This window comes from Phaenicophaeus curvirostris, chromosome 3 (genome assembly GCF_032191515.1).
Source record: "Phaenicophaeus curvirostris isolate KB17595 chromosome 3, BPBGC_Pcur_1.0, whole genome shotgun sequence".
In the NCBI taxonomy this organism is placed as follows: domain Eukaryota; kingdom Metazoa; phylum Chordata; class Aves; order Cuculiformes; family Cuculidae; genus Phaenicophaeus; species Phaenicophaeus curvirostris.
The window spans coordinates 8,662,827-8,673,789 of record NC_091394.1 but is presented as its reverse complement, the minus strand read 5'-3'; the positions used below and the strand labels follow the sequence as shown (position 1 = coordinate 8,673,789).

The 10,963-nt window shown below is 36.0% G+C and overlaps 1 protein-coding gene across 2 annotated transcripts in view; it reads right to left on the bottom strand.

The window, feature by feature from the left end:
* Positions 1 to 724: 724 nt before the first annotated feature.
* ANKS6 (ankyrin repeat and sterile alpha motif domain containing 6) overlaps positions 725 to 10,963 on the bottom strand; it is a 37,124-nt gene continuing 26,885 nt past the window's right edge. Inside the window, exons 12-17 of one of the 2 annotated variants that reach the window (XM_069853339.1) lie at positions 9,952 to 10,141; positions 8,390 to 8,506; positions 6,795 to 6,862; positions 5,462 to 5,578; positions 4,454 to 4,550; positions 725 to 1,497 (exon numbers count right to left, since the gene is read on the bottom strand). In XM_069853339.1, coding sequence (XP_069709440.1) covers positions 1,448 to 1,497; positions 4,454 to 4,550; positions 5,462 to 5,578; positions 6,795 to 6,862; positions 8,390 to 8,506; positions 9,952 to 10,141 — 639 coding nt within the window. In that variant the 3' untranslated portion in view covers positions 725 to 1,447. The remainder of the gene's footprint in view (positions 1,498 to 4,453; positions 4,551 to 5,461; positions 5,579 to 6,794; positions 6,863 to 8,389; positions 8,507 to 9,951; positions 10,142 to 10,963) is intronic. The other variant, XM_069853340.1, reaches the window with a different exon arrangement.

Below are 10,963 nucleotides of genomic sequence, written 5' to 3'. Positions count from 1 at the left end.
AAGGGGATGCTTTCCCAAACATAGCAGTTTCAAAGATAGTAAGTGGGCACCTTATGCTCCAATTCATTGCCTTTTCACAACAGTAATTCTTTCCCCAACCAAGCTTGACTTCTTCTGGGTCAGTATGTTCCCAATTTCCTCTAGAAATGCAAGCAGCATGGAAGGAGAGGGCAAGGTGTTTCTCCACATAAGTAAGGAGAGGTGCTAAGTCACACCTGTGGCCTGTGGGGGGTTGCATCACCATGCTGACACACCCAGAGGTACCGAAGTGACAGCAGGGCATCATCACTTTCACAGGTGCTGTATGTCTATCACCACAGCCATTTCTATCCCTATTTTTGCTAAACTCTACTAAAACCAGTACAGTGAAGAGGGTGATGTAAAGCCTTCGGTTCTGTACAGAAGTAATTACTTGCAATTGCTGCTCTGCATTGGAGCTCCAAGATCTTCTTAACTTTACCTGTGTTAGTACTCCAGGGCTTGCAATGAATTTAGCTAGTGGTAAAGTTAGGTATTTGCACGCCTTCAGAAAGATAACAAGTGTCAGAGGCTTCTAATGGCTTGTATTTTAATCGTTCAACAAAAATCTGGATTTACTAAGCAGAAAATTATTTCTGCTTATAATTACTAAACCTGTCCTTTCAAAAGTATTGCAAAAATAAAGGTATAAAAATGTATTTTAAGCATCTGCTAGTGTTACCATTCAAAAAAAAAACCCAGCCAATATCAGTTAAATGGTTTTATTCTCAAAACAACCAATCAGCAGTATAAAATATTTTAACAGTATTTCTGTTTAAATATTGGTGACAGACTATGCATTTACTTAAATAAAGTGCCATTTTTACATATGAGTATTTCATAATTACCTTTATTGCTGTTCTAACCTCTTGATATTGAACAGATAAAAGTGTATTTTGGTTAATGAAGAATGCAGCATCATTTTCCTTTATATTCCTTCTCATGAGACCATTACATTTTCAATCTCAACTCCTTTATCTGTACCCAGCCAACAGAGGAACATACAGTTTACATATTTCCCCATGTAGAAGCTCTCATAATTCATGGTGGTTATGCCTTCTTCCACACTTTGTTGTTCTTGACTGTGCCCAAGAAGGCCTCCTATGGGGTTCTTCATATATAGGCAAGAGTAGAATGAAAACATGAATCTCCTTATATGCTCCTTTATTCTTCCTGCTCTTCTGACTTGTTCTGAAATCCAGACCACTGACACCTTGAACAATTCAACACTTATGTTGAGCAGTAAAAGCGATCTCTTTATTTTCTTCTTTGATTCTTTGTGGGATTCTAATTAAGTACATAACTGTAGAAAGTCCTACAAAGGTGTAGTTAGGACTAACTTTTCAAATTTTCATTTGTACACTTGGATTTACTCAGCCAGATGATTAACTTCACCATAAGAAAAAAAGAATCTCTTTTTTTCCAGGAGCTACCTCTTTGGAGAAACAGCTTCTTGTGGTTTTACAGAGCCAACAGGTGCTGTGAAAGAAAAAAAAAAAATCTGAAAAACTCCAACCAGCAACTCACACCTTGAAAGAAGACAAAGTAATTCCACAACTACCAGAAACAGGCCCATATTTCCCAACATCACTGCTATACCAGACTTCAACAATTTGATGCTGTAATTCATTTTACTTATCTTAATCCCTCTCCAGTAGAGAGAGGATATATGGCTTACTGCCACAAGACCTTCCAGTATCTCTCCTTTCTCAATGTGCACCTTTCCAGCAAGTGACTACCTGAATCCTGTATGATTTTTTATTTGCATGTCTATATTGATTCTGCTCCTATTCTCACTTCTCACTCCGCAATTTCTCCAACTGCTTCCTTTGGATAATTTCCATTTGATATTTTCTACTCTGTATCCAAAAGTGGAAAGTAAATATGCAAATGACTCCCCACTCTCTCCCATTTTATTTTGTCACATCTTTTAAGATTCCTATATATGTATCTGCAGGCACATGTGTGTAGGTATGTATCAAATACAACATACCATCATATGTACAGAGAAACTGGAAGACCAGAATTATCGCAAAGAATAATAGACTGAATGTCATCATATCCTTTTTTCACTATAGGCATAGTTACTCTTCATTCAACTTTTATTTGCAATACATTCAGTTCATTCTTTTGGTGTCTAAATCCTCCTTTTGTTCAGTGCCCTTGCTAGATGTTGGGGTGTTCTTTTGCCTTCCCTCCTGCTGTAAGAGAATTGTTATGTTTAAGTAGTGGAGAGCAGCTAGATGTCTATACCAAGTGACAAGGCTCATCTTATTCTTTCAAGTATTTCAATAAACTCTGTATTAGAAGGTAAACTAAGCTAACTGGGAGTTAACTTAAACTTTCAACAAATCTCCATTATTTTTTTTTCCATAAAGAGGTTAAGAAATGCCCTAGGACAAAAAGAGGATTGCCTTCTTCAGAGTATAAACCTTGGATGTTCTCTTTCATGTCATTTTTATAGAAATAGTAAAATCTATTACAAGCATCAGACTTAGGCAAGGTAACTCCAAGAACTGTTTTATCACAGATCTAAAATGTAACACTTCCTTACATATGTGTTGTAACTAGCACATGGGATTTCATTTCTACTCTTTTGAAAGAAATAATTTCAGTTGGTTTGCTCCTTTTCTTCCCCCACAGAGTTTCACAGAATCCATATGAACTTTTTCCAGCTTTCCATTTCTGATTTTGCAGAAAATTTTGAGATGCAGCTCTCTCTCCTTTGGTATCATTTACTTCAATTAACCTGTAGACCACTGCCAGATCTGTTCGACCTCTGAATTATCCACTGCATGAATCTTGACACCATCACCACCCCTCCAAAAAACCCTGAGCAATGACTCCTGGCAACTGGACACTCAAAAAGTCCAATTTTCTTACTTACTACAATCATGTAAGCAAAAACGTTGTCTCAAACTACATATATAAATGTTTCCTGGGGTGATACACATTCTTAAATCCAGTTCCATCAGAAATCTCAAATTCATGCTGTCACTTGCTGTTTAATTGGAGTCCAGACCAAGGAGGAGCATTTTGCTCCTCAGAGTAGTCATCTTGCCTCACACCTCCATGGCTTGGTCATCTGCTCCAAATTTAAACAGTGAAGCAGCAAACTAACTGTGTTTGACATAGTTCACTGGGTTATAAAGAAGCAGTATCTTCCTAGAAGTTGCTCTTGTCAGGGACAAGGTTATTAGCATGCATTAGCAATTCTTCAAGCCATAATTTTTCCCCTTGAAAACTACCAAAGTGCCAGAAATCCCCATAAGAGTCGCTCTTGGAATAAATTAATTTTGGCAGAAATATAAAGTAATATGAAATAAGGCACATAGAAAAATGATGTATAAGTGGTTATATAAAATGACAGGCTCCAAGCTTGGACACAGTAGATGAGCTGGATTAGAAGAGATTGAAGACTGAATTAGTATTAATGTGAACTGTTACAACCAAAAAAACAGAGTAATTACTAGGAAAGGATAAGAGAACTGAAAATAGAGAACACAAGTAAAGAAACAAACATTACTATGTCATATGTAAATCCACAGTATGCCTACATCTTGAATACAGTATGCTAGGCTGGTATTCCCAAGTCTGAAAGGATATAGTAGGAAAGGAAAAGAGGTCAGAAAAACTATGGTATGGGAATGATTAAGCAGCCCTTAAGTCTTCCATCTGGAAAAAATCGTGACTGAGGAAGAGTATCACAAGTATCTGTAAAACCATCAGTAGCATGGATGCAGTGAAGAGGGAACAATTGTTTACTGTATCTTCTGATCCAGTAGGATGAAGCAAAAAGAAGTCAAGACACAGCAAGTTCACAGAAAATCAAAGCAAGCAGCTCTTCACAACAATGTCAAATAAGATCAGATGAAAAAGCCAAACACAACTATATGGGTGGGCCTTGAATCTGACTCAGTACAGCTGCTCTTATTCTCTGAAATATTAGAGATTCCTGGAAATTACTTGAAGTTCCAGAGACTGCATAAGGGTCCCACTGTTTCTAAACATATAGTATACTAAATTGTATACTTTGAATATACTTAATCTACTTGATCATACTAAAGAAAATTGTCTCCTAGAAAGAGTATGCAAATTATATGTCATACAGATACACACCTCCCAGTGCTGTTGTATATATACAAATATTATTTACAGTATACAGTATGTTATAGCTTGGTGTACTTACATACATTTTCTCTGTTTAGTAATGCATAGCAAAAACCTGTAGCATGAAGTACCAAAGTGTGTATAAAAATCTTAGATATCTCTACTTTTTTATTTTGAAACCTTCTCTAGTTTCAGCAAGACACAGACACGCACCAATCATTAACCTAGAAAGCAGTTAACTGGCTTGTTTGTCACAGTCTGTCTTCTATTCAGTATTAATTAGAATTATGCATATATTTTTCAATTAATTTTAAGTGCTACTTACACTGAGAATGACCTGGAGGTCGTGTGTTGCTAACACTGCTCTCAAAGGAAGAGTGGAAGTTGTGTATAGTTTCTTGTAAAATCTGTCTCTCTCGTCCCTGTAAAAGCACAATAAATTAAAATAAGGTACTTTAAAAATTTCTGTTTAAAAAATAATTTAATAAGAGTCACAAAAAAATTTGTAAATACGTGTGTCTGTGCCCAGAAAGTCCTAGTGTTCTATGAGGAATAATAACAAACCCTTACCTGCCATATATGTAGAAAGCCTCACTAATCTTTTCTTGAAACTACCAGACAGCAATGGAAACACTTTCATGATTTTCTTCAAAGTTTTATAGCATGGAGCACAATCCACCTCCCCGGATTTTTAGCCTAGTCACTTGCTGTTGTTGATCTTAACTTGGGGAAACCATGTTTTGTTTATCTGAGCTTCCAATATCAGAGAGAGAATGAGCCTCAAAACTGAAAAGCAGCTGAGAAGTGTCAGCAGGCCCACTTAAAGAGATGCTGCAGTCCATAATTTCTCTGACAAGAACATTGCTTTCTGTACGCCATTCTTAGCAAATATGTTTATGTCAATATAAAATGAAAAGGCAATAAAAGAGTAAGGAATGAGAGAAGTACTATTTACCTAATCACAGAGAAATCAAAAACTGTTAGGCAAAACAAAAGCAGACCTTTCCTTAGCTGGACAATAGTGGATAGGTGATTCTTTTTAGCATCACTGAAATCAATATTAAGTAACTGTAATATTTATGTTACCAGTAGCTTCTGATACAGTTGCTAATACTCTGTAAAAGAACTGTACAGTCACCGAACTAGGAGTTAATGAAAGAGAATAGCAAGTACCTCAAGAGAAGATACTTTTCACTAATCAAATGCATTAAATATTTTGTAGGGAAAATATTCATTTTTGTTTTCCAACTAACATCTGCAATTGATTGAAGTGCATGTTGAATTATCAATAAACCTTGAACTAATTTACTAAGTACAGTATTTCAAAATGTACCTTTCCCGCATTCAGTTCAGAAATAGCTGCCAAAATTTGCTGCCTTGATCCATCAGTTTTAATACCTAGCTCTTTCAGATCACCATCAGTAAGTGTAAGGAAGGCTTCCATATCAACCTGCATAAAAAAAAAAAAAAAAGATAAATTTACCCAATTTGCAAAGATTCACTATTACAGGTTAAAAGACTTACTATAAATATTGTGCACACAAAAGTTTTTAATGAATTACCAGCACCAAATGGTACCCACTTTACCACTGTTGTCAGGTTTTAAATCTGTTGTTAATAATTCTATTAATTATGGTAGTATATTTAATGGAATTTTAAACATTTTTTCATACAAGCAGTATCAATACAAGATGTATGCTCTCCACAAAAAGACTTCTACTTACAGTACCAGCTAGTTGAATAAGCCTACAGTCTCTTTTCTTTTCTTGCACTCCCCCTACCTCTCTCCCACACCCAAGTATTTTTGGAATTTCAGAATATTGTGTCTACTTTTACATTGTCTCCTGAGGAAACCCAAGATTTGTTCACATATATATATGAACATATAACATATATATATAACCTTCTCACACAGAGCATATTCATTTCTACAAAATGCTTCCCTCCCTATCACACAGGGGAACAGTAATACCACCAGTGTATTATGACGCAGCTAAACAATGTGTTTGTGGTGCTGAATCTTGAATGCAGCAATGTCAATTTATTTTATGTCCATTCACTGTCCCCTCCCTTTGGCCGAACACACGCAAAATTATTGCTTGCATCTGATACTGTCTTAAACATTGTAATGAATTACTTTTAGCTATTTTCAGCAATGTTTCCATTCATTGCATCCTTCAGGCAGTCACCATCACAGGCCTCATTACAATAATGTTTAGGTCTCCCAGCTTAATTCTCCTGTTGCTTATTCATAGTGGATAAAGAAGAGAAAGCAGCTATCTCCATGACTCACACCCTGCTGTTCTCCCTCTGCAAATGATGTTCCAGCTGTGTTTCCAGGGATGATACAGTATGTCCTATAAACTGCTTAGCCACATTGGGTATAGACATATATAGAAAAAGCAGAGTGTAAAAACAGAAAGAAAAAGAATCTGATGCTCATATCTATACCAAAATTGTAGGTTCAATGTAAAAAACACTGATATTTGCAGTATCTGGAGAATGACAGGAACACTACTTGTTCTACATTTCAAGGTCCCCTCTGCAACCAAAAATGGTTATAAAATATTAGATTTGAGATTCTGGATCACAATTCTGAGTCAACGTGTGTCACACCCTACTTTTTCTAAAATGGTAAAAAGTAAATCTTTTAAAACAGACATTACCTCTTGTTCTTCAAATATAGGCTGATATTTCTCAAGGGACAATTTTTTAAGGATGCCAGTCAGCTCATCTGTAATAACAGAAAAGAAAAAGAAAACAAAAAACCCTTCATGGATTTGATAAGATTTTAGTGATCTCTGCATTTGTTAAGTACGGAAAACATACATTAAAACATCATATATCACCGTGTGGAATATACAACAAAACCCAATCACACTTACTCCACATCAGAAATTAAAACATTGGCTTATTGTGTTCTCAGGCCTTTCAGTATACTGTATTTCTATCTAGTCTTACCTTGCTAGGATAAAATCTTTCTGTTGTATCACCCATTCTTCCACATTAAAAGGATCTTAAAAAACCAAACCACTGAGGTCAACTTAGGCACTTCAGTGTCTAACACAGGTGCTTGTCCCCAGGTGGCTGACCCAGATCATGTATGTTAGACATTGCCTCTCTTAAATACACACTACCTCTCTCAAGTCAGGATTCTGTTTGGTTTTATTTTTGCTTTGCTCTCTTCTTTTCCCCCAGAAGTACCAAAGCAGTCAGTTAAACTAAGGGTTCAAAGTCAAAGTTAAGAACAAATGATTACATTACACAATCTAACTATATTTAATACTTCCCATATAAACTCACTTTCATTGCAAAGACATGGCTATTCTATATGCAAATATACTTAACTTTTATTTACTTATTTCACTATTTATTTATATATGTAGTTGTCTTTTGACTGCCCCTTTTCTTTCATCATCAGTAGAAACGTGAAAAAAGAATCTCATTCTCTAAGCTTCAAGAGATACCAAAAGATATCAAGTATCTTAAGATGGACACACTTTTCTGTGCCCCATTCTGGAAGCCTCCTCCTTTACACAGAAGAGCCCACAGAAAACTCAAGTGGAAAATTCTAGCTGAGTCTTATTTTCTGTTAGGGTTACGGGACTTTTTACCTCAAGGCCAATTCATCTAGTATGATTAACATGATTTGTATATGTTGGCATGTTTTCAAGGTAAAAGCTTTCATACCCTGAGGTTAATCCATGGGAAATCAGCTTTAAAAATATAGCATGAGAACTTCTCCATGCAGTTGGATGAACATTAGCACTTCATAAAAAGAATAAGTTTCATTAGAAGCCTACCAATATATTACTAACCTTGTTTTCCTTTAGATTGTTAGACTTTTCATTTTTCATCACACTGGTGTGCTTAAATTATAGGTTGTGATATGGGAAGAAACTTTCAGGCTCTCTGAGCCCAGAGCCGTGTTGTCATAAATAACTGTAATAGCTACCACTTTTCACAAAAAGAGAAAATGCTTTCAGCTGTAGACCTTTCATGTTTTCTTTTCCTCTTTCCATCTTCCAATTCCTGTATCATACATTAAGTTTGAACAAAACCTTAAACCTCACAATTTTACAGTTCTTGTGTAACATTGTTTCTCCTTTGCTTTTTCACTAAGTCTCTCTTTTGCACTACTCATATCTTGTCTCCTTCCATACAGCCCCAAAGAAAGCCAAAGTTCTCAGAACTCATACTACCTCTGCCACATTATTCCTATTTAGTACCTCTTTTGTACTACTCAGCAGTAGTTACTTACCTTTCTCCAAGTTTTCAGAGCTTCCTTTTATTCTCACATGGTTTCGTCTTTCTTGATTCTCTACATCACTGGTTCTCAGAATAGGGACAAGCTGTTGATGGTCCACCAAGTGGTTGCCTAAAAGGAAACCATGCACACCCCTGAGCCCTGCCACCTACTGTTTTTTCACAGTAATATTCAACACAAATCAAATTCCTACTTCATTTAAGTTTACTTGAAAGACAAAGAAAAGTTAACATCGCAGTCAGTCTGTATTTATTCTTCTGACTACTACTGGGCTTGTGAGGATCCATACTGTTGCTGCTGAATCAACTCACAGCAAGAGAAGCCCTGAAATTTAAGGGCCACTTAACTATGAAAGCTTACAAATAACCTGGAACTACTTAAGTGTCTGACAACCTCTCCCCTCTCTACAGAGGAGAGTCACCATTTCATGCCACTAGTGGTGTGGTCACAAAGCCCTTTTTCTTAAAGTGCGATTATAACAGCTGATGGCTGAGGGAATTCCCCTTGCTATTTGACAGCAAGTTATTTTCACTTAATGAATTTCTCAACCAGCAACTCTAACATTATTAAGCCATCTTTATAAAATGGCACTAACAGAGATGTGAAAGGATTTTCTCCAGGAGTCAGCACTGATTCATCACAATATGTTACAGCTAAGCCATAATAAGAGGACAGAAAGCAGGTCAAATATCACACCTCTTTAGTGTCAAACAAAGTACAGCGTCAATGGACAAAGTTAGCATAAATGAAAAGCAAATCAACATGGACACTTTCAAAAAAACCCAAAAAAAGTATGAAGTGCCTCTTACAGAAATCACATAAATGGTACCCCAACCCTTTATTGACAATATTCTGGGTCATGCTATTTTTTTTACTTTTTTGAGATGTTTACAGAAGAAAACAAGTAATTTATATCTATTTCCAATGCGGTAACAAGACATTTTCAAATAAAATGGTATAATTTAGACCTAAAAGTTCAACTTAAAAAGTAGAAATCTTACTGGGGAAATAATAACATTGTTACCCTCAATTGTGTCCAAAAGTTAAGAATAATGTCAAAACAAAGCTAATTTTGCAATTGAAAAAAATAAATGCACAACAGCTCTTAAAATTCGACTGCATGTAGCTATGATTTGCTATGAGTCAAAATTGTATTTCTGTAGTGGTGTGCTTCATCACAATTATTAGAAAAAAATTCATTTTGAAGGCCAGAAGGTGCATTTTCTACCCTTAGCAAAGGGTGAAAACCAGAATTGAAGCCAGAAGAGGATGAAGGAAGGAGGCCACATAAGAGTGGCATACCTACACGCTCTATGCTAGCTGTGAGATGGCACCAATCTCCCTCCTGACAGAAGGAATCACAGCTTTTGGGAGAGAAACAGCCATAGTTACTGCAGGAATGTCAGCCTTGCAGTAAGAAACACCAAGACATTTTTTCTAGAAAGAAAAAAGTTCTCATTCCCATGCAGATGCCCACAAATCCAGAACAGTTACAGCTTTTAAACACATTGAGCTCTTGGTAAATGAATCTCCTATAATTACAGTGGCTTACTCACCATCTTCTGTAATAGTACCACTGCTGGAGCCATTGCTCTTGGCCTGCCTGTGAGAAGAAGAGAGAGAGGACTCTGCGTTGTGAACCTTAGGAGATGGGGAGGGTGATGGGGAAGGTGTGAGAGTTGGTGATGTGCTTTTAGACGTAGATGATGTCCCAGATGGAGGTCTTTTGTTCATCTCCGGTTTTTGCTGCAGTTAATGATACAATTATTTCAGTTAAACAAAAAAAGTGTTTGGCTATATATAATGTTTCAGTATTACTTATGTAGCATATTATTTCTGCAGAACACGTAGGGACAACTAGAAGCTTCTGTTCGGTTCACATCAAAATAATTGGAGTAACACTGATTCATCACAGGCGAGAGTCTGTCCCCTCAGATTCAACAAGGAAAATACATGTATTAAGGATGTAATTTTGAAATATGGAAATGATTTCTTACAAAGCATTACCATATATAAGCATTGCAATTATTCTTTTTATAAAAGCTGAAAGCAGTCTTTTTCATTCAGAGATTAATTAATTAATTAATTAATTAAAGCCTCCATTAAAGCTTCACAAAGTATATCAGATACTAATGTAAGGCAGCATTTCATACTAGATTAACCAGAAATACGTAGCAAGCCTGAACTACGTTTTGGGTGTATTTAAAGCCCTTGCTGCACTGGAATTCAAGTTTCCAAAATCAGCCAAATGTTTCGTAAATATTTAATATGCTTGGATGCATGGAAAACAGATTAATTACAAGTGAGGAATAAGATGGTATATGTATCTATACCAGTCTTTCCCAAAACAAGTTAATATACTTCACCTCCTAAATTTTCTATCTACCTATCACTTCACTTATTCTAATGTTTCCATTATATGACCTAAAAAGAAGCGTAGGTTCTTTTCTCTGGATTCCTGAATTCAGAGTTTAACTTAAGGAAGAGTTTAACTTTCATCCATCAAGCTGCTACAAGAAAAACATATGAAAGAAGTTCAGTAACAAAGCGAGAAGGGAAAATGACAGT